Below are 7,717 nucleotides of genomic sequence, written 5' to 3' on the forward strand. Positions count from 1 at the left end.
CCTCTTACACACTGACAGGATCCTTGGATCCAAACCTCACCTTAGATCTGCCATTTCGTCTTCTTCCTTTATTCCTCCTCTTTGTAAAACTTCATAGTGTTCACTTATTTTTCCTCTTATTTATTTTCACTTCCTTCTCTTCAAGATGGGTTGGATTTTTATATTGTTGTTTAGTAGAATATATACAGAGGGAGAATAACTGAGCCATATCAATAGCTCATCCTGCATAATAATTAAGGTCAGATGGCAGCTGATGAACTTTGGGATATGTTTATTTGTTTGCATTTATATCAGCAGGAACTGAAACTTTTCACAATGTTTAATGTCACAAATACTGATACATGAATGTTTCAGGATTGATTGATAACTGCTGATGGATGTAATATTTCAATCCAAGGATGTGTTCAAAACAAGCATTTGACACCTGATCTTATAGTTTGGTTTTATTAGAATACAAAAATAAAGAAAGCTACATAAATATATGGAAGTGAAAAGGATCAGATTTTTTTTTCAGTCTTCTTTAGTTCTCTTGCATACTACATTAAAACTCCCTCTCTATTTTTTTTCTAAATGGGGATCAGAAATGAGCATGAGATGACAGAAATTAAATTACCCTCAGACTATGGATATACATTAAAGAAAGTAATGGATTCTTGAATTCTAATAGTTGAGAAAGATAGTTTTTTCAATTGTGCACCATACAGAGATAACAACTGATGAGAAACTGAGATACCAAAACTCTTAGAAGAGTAAAGCATGCTGGCTTCTTTGGTCTTTGTTGTCAGGTAGTTTTAAAAGTAGGGATGATGTAAGACAGCTGAAGAGGAGATAAGAAATTTTTTGTCATTTTCTCAAAGCCTTTGTTCCTTGGTGTTCCTTGGTGCCCATATTGGGCTGGAGAGGAGCAGTCTGTAATTTGTTGTTCTGTAAATGTCAGTGCTTTCAGCAGAGCAGTGTGTGGGGCAGACCCCAAGCTAGTATCTCTGCAAAGCCCTGTGTGCCATGTCAGATTTTCTAAAGCTAATTCAGGTGTCTCTGGCATGCATTGCACTTAGGTTTAAATGCATTTAAATGTAAGCAACATAATTTCTCTAATAATGGCAGCCCAAAAAACTTAAAAGAGCATAAATGGATAGAGTTCTAACATGTTATAAACGAGATTTCTGCAAATGCTTTGCATCAGAGATTAATAACCTGTGCTGAAAAGTAAAAAAAGAAATGCAGTCAATACCCTTTTGTGTTTCTTTGGAATTCGTTGCATATCAGAATTGTAATAAAACATATATTTATTATTTATATATTTTAATCATAATGTTGTCCGGTGCCGTATTGAATTACCTGAAGACAATGTTATTTTGTGCTCTTTTTCTGTTAAATGCTAGCAAATATTTACTGTATAGACTAACTAACTAAATAAAAAGGGATTCTGTCAAACCCTCTAAGTTTGGTTTGACCTTTATTTTGTATCTAGCAGGCTAAAACTGATTTGTCTTTATAAAACTAACTACTCAAATATAAAAAGTTTATGTTTTTTGTGTATTAGGTTAATTCAAATTAACTAGTAAAATCACCTATTAATTTTAACAGTATTGTAAAATACTTTAATTAAATTAGTACAGGAAAAGTTTGTTAACAGTGAGTCACTATGTGTTTTATTTACTACTGACTGCAACTCATGTAAAGGCATGTCCTTTACTATTTCCTCCTCACTAGTATGTATACATACTGTAGCAACTCTGTATTAAATGTGCTCAAATTCTTCCCCAGTTTTGTTTAATTTCTGCTCCTTTTTTAACCTTTTGTTATTTAAGACATTATAGGAGAATATTTACTTGTAGTGATGCACCTGTTGCTTCTCCTGAGAATTTTTCATATTAGCCTTTTAAATTAAACTCTTAAATTATAGAAAAAGCACCTGTCATTTCATCAGTTTCCCTTTGGTTTCCCTTGTACCTTTGATTCTATTCCTCTGCCATCTGCATGTCAGCTGTCCTTGTACATCTCTAGGTTTGCTTGCCTGTCCATAGTTCCTGCAGCTCCTCTGACATTTCTGCAGCGGGAGGAGAGGCGAGGAAGAGCTAAATCAGGCTATCTGTGGTGTATAATTGCATCTAAAGAATTGCACTGTTGAAATAGCCCCACTTTGCTACAGAACAGTGGTCTGAGATTTCGTGTCTGCAGGCTACTGGGTGAGGTGATCTCGTAGGATGGGACACATGCTCTTGAACTGAGGCTGCTTGTACTTTCATACAAGGAAAAAAATCAAGGAGACTGGATTGGTTTTTTTGTTTTGGTTTTTTGTATGTCAGTAGCACAAGATTCTCATTAAGTATTATAGAATCCAAGCTGGGGTGAGCAGGTAACTGGTTTAGGTGTTAACATCTGGATATCACAGATACCACATAACAAGTTCATTTTTGATCCAATCCTTTTTGCTTAGCTTCTTTATGCTTTTGTTAGATTCATATTAAAAGTGTTCAGGTGGTTCATAGTTCCACTAGGTATAATGCAAAATGGTAAAAAATTTTAAGTCATCCTTTCTGTTTTGTTCACTTAAGAGGTCAAAAAAATGTATTCACCAAATGCCAGAGTGGAGGCAGTTTGGTGGGTAGCCCCAGGAGCAGGGAATGTAAGCTAAGAATAACTTTCTGAGACAAAATTACCTTCTTGCGTGGAAAGGGTTGAGAGAGAACCCAGATATATCAGTGAAGCATGTAATCAGCAATCTGAGCTAGCTCATGGGAAGGAGTTCACCCAAGTGAAAGCCTTACACTATTTCTATTAGAAGGCAGATCTATAAAAAATGAGATACAATGTGTATTTAGAAAATATATCACATAAAATGCAACGTATGTGTATGTACATGTGTAAGGTAACATATTCATGTATTCTAACTCCCTAGGTTAAGCTTTGTTATTTTTATTACTCTAAGATATATTCTTTGTCTGCATGATGTCCTGGATGAGCATCTCTTTTGCTTTGTAGTTTGTGCCGTTCCGAGATTACATTGACAGAAGCGGAAACCACGTGTTAAGCATGGCAAGACTTGCTAAGGATGTGTTGGCTGAAATCCCAGAGCAGTTTCTGTCCTACATGAGAGTCAGAGGAATAAAGCCATCACCTGCACCACCACCCTACACACCCCCCATTCACGTGCTGCAGACTCAGATATGACTGCTCTGAAGTGTTTAGCATTTTCACAAATCTCTGGATGCAGCAGAAGCTTCTGATAACTTTTTGGAGCTAGAAAAGTTCTCGTCACATACCAAAATTCTCCTATAGTTGCATAAGCAACTGTAAAGCTTTTAAATGCTAGGAGCAAGATGTTGATGTTCTGAGACTTTTTTTTTTTAATCCAAACACCCTACTTTTTTGATGTATTTATTGGAGGGGGAAAGCACAAGTCAGGTTTTCAACTCAGAAGGTTGGGTCCTCTCTGAATACTGTGTGTACATAAATGTATAGGAATGCTATTACTCTGTATCAATGTTTACATGTTACTATTTTTAAATTTCAGTACTTTTATAACTATTCTTAAAAATAAAAGTTTGGAATATTGACTCACTTGTCTTCTAGCTTGCAATAGTTTGTCACAAGATAACAAGAGAAGCAATATCTCTTTGAATGTTTGTCCAGACAAATACAAATGAAAGCTAAGAAAAGGACAAATACATCAATGTGTTTTAAAGTAACTGAAGTTCTTCAATCAGTGCTCAGTAATCCATTCATCTCATATACTGAAAATTTAAACTCCAAAATGTGAATAGCATAATTGCATAACTTACAACTAACTCCAGACTCTGAGGGGGAGGTATGTGTATTTTTTCAGAGATTCTCCAATTTCTAAGTTTATCTAAGTTTACAATTTTTAAAACTAACTACTGAAACAAATTAGAATAGTTACTTGCTATAATTAATTAAAGAAAATTACCTCAATCCAGAACTATCAGAGTATTATAGTTGACTCACTCAGCTTGTTAAATCATGTCATACATTCCTTAAGGCACTGGAAATCTTGCATCAAAAATGTCTTTTGAAGTGATTACAACAGATGTTTTATAGTGGACAATTTTAAACTTTAAAAATTTAATATCTTAAAAAAAATCTTTAAGATCTTTTTTTTTGTCTAGATTGCCAATTCAAAGGGATGCTGACTCTTAATATTTGGGTTTAATATTGTCATTTCATCACATTTTCATTCAGGGTGCATGAATAATGAAGTTAACTGGTTTAAAAATTGCACAACTATGTTGCTTTGTGCACAATTTTGTGTACGGAATTACCCCAAAAATTTATTATATGCCTGTTCGTATATAATTATAAAATGGTTTTGCATGTATATTTTGTACAAAATACACAGTTTTGTGACTTTGTGTCAGATACATTTTATTTAGAACTAATGGCCTTAAATTTCACAAAACTCCTGAAATGATTGTGAATTGCCTTCAAATACTGTTTAAACTGAACATTTTAAATTTTTTTTGTGTCAGTTGTAATTGTCTTGTATATGTAACTTTTTTCTTTGCATATAACCTGTTTACTAATTCTGTTTCTTACTACCATATGTTGTAATGTACAGTATAAAACTAAGGTGCATTTTTTAAGCATGAGAAGTTTTTTGCCAGAAAGCATATCTTCAATATTAATGGCATATAACTATGTAAATGCAGAATCTTCCATTTTTAAATATATTTAACTTCCTTTAACTATTTCATGTGGGAAATTACATTTTCCAAATAATTATTCTGTTAACAAAAACAAAAAAAAATCTTTTTTTGTAAAAAAAAAGTCTTGTTTTATTTTTATTTTGAAACAGTTTTTACATAAATATGGACTTTAATCTTCTCACCAAAATATGTATTTCTTAGTGGATTGATGTTGCATGAGTGAAATTTGATACTTGGCAACTACAAATTTTGATGAAAGTGCATCATAAAGAGTCAGTTTAAATCTACTTTGTGGTGGTGGTGTTCTCCTTTCATATTCTGGTTTTATTTTTTGCACGGTCAGTGGTGGCACTTTTAAAAAAACTGGAGTTATACCTTGTTTCTGTTGTTCATTTGATTAGACAAATCTTTATGCTGATATTTTTATTGTTTCCCAATGGGCCATGTATGGACCATGTATTCAACATATAGGCCAGAAAACAAACTTACTCAGTAGAAAGTAATTGATTAGCTCTCATTTAGCCAGTACCTTTTATTAGTTCAAAGATTAGTCTCAAAACTAGTCTAGCAGTTAATTTAACAAGTAAAAGAACTTTTAAAGAATGGTATTACTTCATCAAAGTTATTTTGTCTGTTCTATTACCTGTTCTATTATACACTCTTGGGTTTTTTTCCTGTTCAGTATTGGGTTCTAAATGTAACATATTTAATGGAAAGAAGTAGTTGTGATAAGTGGAGTGAGAATTCCAGTGGGAAAGGGCTCTTCCCAGACCCGTGGAATTCCCTGTCTATATGCTTGACATCTGGAATCTGTAGTGTGTGAGAATCAATACATAGAATCACATATTAACTCTTATTCCAGATTTGGGATGAGAGTTAATGCTCAGAGCTTGAATTTCTCCAAAAGATCACCTGCGGCCATTTTTACTCCTGGCTTTATTCTCAAGAATAATGGAACACGAAATTCTTATTCCTTCCCAAGAAATGCTAGCTGCTATCAAAACTTGCTAACTCACCATGCCTGAGGAGTAGCAGAGAGTATTTATGTTTATGAAAGGTAAAATGTGACATGTTATGTGACAAATGTGTTGTTCTCAGAGAAACTGTTGGCCTTGAGAAAAGCTCTCTTCCATTGGTACCCATCTTGGAGTAGATATTGTCATGGTAACACATGCAGAAAATTTTCTGGTGGGGCAAAGTGCACAAATGTTCCTACAAACGAGGGGGACACTGGCTCATGGAGTCTAATTCAAGAGTGATTGAATAGGTTTGATTTGGACTAGTGAGGAATTGTTTGCTAATCTGGAACAAGAATCTGGTTTGTTCTTGGTTACAAAATATAATTTTGTAATTTTAGGCAAAGATGGAGTGCTATACAGTGGAATTTACAAGGACTTCAAATCAGCTCAGTGGTCTACAAAAAGATTTTGTTGTGTGGTGCCACAGGGAAGTGTCTGTAGGAGATGGAGGTGGAGAGGATTCAGGAGGGTGGTGTTCTCTGAAAAGTTGCATTTTGAAAAGCTGGAAATTCTCACCTAAGTAAGAGCAGATGAAATTCACTCCAGGGTACTTAATAAAATGGCTGAAACAGAATGATAAATTATTTATCATCTTTAGGAACTAATAAAATGAGAAGTTACACCAATGCATTGGAAACCTGGGACCATAGTAAGAGGTCATTCTAATTGTGCCAGAAGTTCTTTAAAGAGAAAATTTGACAAGAATAGAAAGAATATGTAGCTATGTATAAATGTAAAAGCAAGATTTGTGTAAAAAAGAATAGAAAACCTCAAAAATTTTATGACCACTAAAGCCTAATGAAACCTCTAGTATAAAGGGAAGGAAAATCAATTGTTTAACAAAAGAATGAGCATTTAGTCCATTAGGGAAAACCTAAATATTCAATGGGTTTTTTTTCTTCAAGCTTCACAGGAGAGGGATAATCATTGAATTAAAGAGCCAATTAAAAATAAGTGAATCTAGACTAAGGTTTACCCCTACCAATAAGAATTTGCTACTACTACACAGTTTTGAAACAATTTTCTTAAAAAGCAATATAATGAGCTTCAGGATAAAAAAGAAACAGCTGCTTCAAGAAGACATATTAGAAGCAAAGCAGAAGATACCAGCCTTGTTTGAAGTGTTGTGAAGTACTATCAGGCTGGTTAGATTGTTCAGAAAAATGCTATCAGTCTTCCATCATCAAACTCAAGAAATAGAACAATTGCTGTTCCATAGGGACCTGTCTTGCTTTTGGTATTACTCAGTCATTTCCATTGATGAAGCAATATATAATATTTTGGTATTAAATTATTGGATTATATCAACTGGAGATAGTTTAATCACCTCCAAAAATTGCATTAAAACTTGAAAATATTTTTATGAATTAGAAAAATTGCCTAAAAGAGGAGCAAATTCTATCAGGGCAAATAGGTAAGAGTACTGGAGTAACAAAAATCTACCACACAGTTACAGCACTGTGCAACAGTTCTTTAAAACAGTGTCTGAGGTTGTAGTGGATCACAAAACAGATACTGAGGAGAAGGTGTCATGAGTAAATGCACTGAATAATGGCCACTTGAGATAATCCATGATCTCAACATAATAAGGCTTTGGCTAATGTACTAGGTCCAGTTTTGAGACTTCAAATACGTGGATCAACTGGAAGGACTCTGAGGGAACAGTTGGGGCACTGAGGACAGTCAGAACAATTTGGGCAAGCGATCAGGGAAGATTTCTGTGGGGTTGCCCTCCCCACCCGAGGTCATCTCTAACTCTGAGCTACCAGGGCAAGGGTCATGCGTGAGACCAGGACCAGCCCTGCTGGATGAGTGTGTGTGGGGAAGCAGGTGGATGTCATCGCAGCAGAAGTATTTTCAGAAGGACAGACCTTGTCCATTCCCACTGTTGGGTTGCTGTTTCATAGTGTTCATCTTTTTCATGTGCGATGTCCTCTACTTTCAAATGGGCTTATAGCAGTTAAAAATCCATGGTCTTACAGCACTTTAAAAAATCTGCCATGGGGTGCTGCAGAAAATGCGTACAATGGG

General features: G+C 34.7%; 1 protein-coding gene across 1 annotated transcript in view; it reads left to right on the forward strand.

Annotated features, from left to right (window-relative positions):
• The window catches only part of CPNE8 (copine 8), a 75,235-nt gene extending 70,498 nt beyond the window's left edge, over positions 1 to 4,737 (forward strand). The window contains exon 20 of the mRNA XM_033058973.2: positions 2,986 to 4,737. Within this exon, the coding sequence (XP_032914864.1) occupies positions 2,986 to 3,174 (189 nt within the window). The 3' untranslated portion in view covers positions 3,175 to 4,737. The remainder of the gene's footprint in view (positions 1 to 2,985) is intronic.
• Positions 4,738 to 7,717: the final 2,980 nt, after the last annotated feature.

This window comes from Catharus ustulatus, chromosome 4, assembly GCF_009819885.2.
Source record: "Catharus ustulatus isolate bCatUst1 chromosome 4, bCatUst1.pri.v2, whole genome shotgun sequence".
In the NCBI taxonomy this organism is placed as follows: domain Eukaryota; kingdom Metazoa; phylum Chordata; class Aves; order Passeriformes; family Turdidae; genus Catharus; species Catharus ustulatus.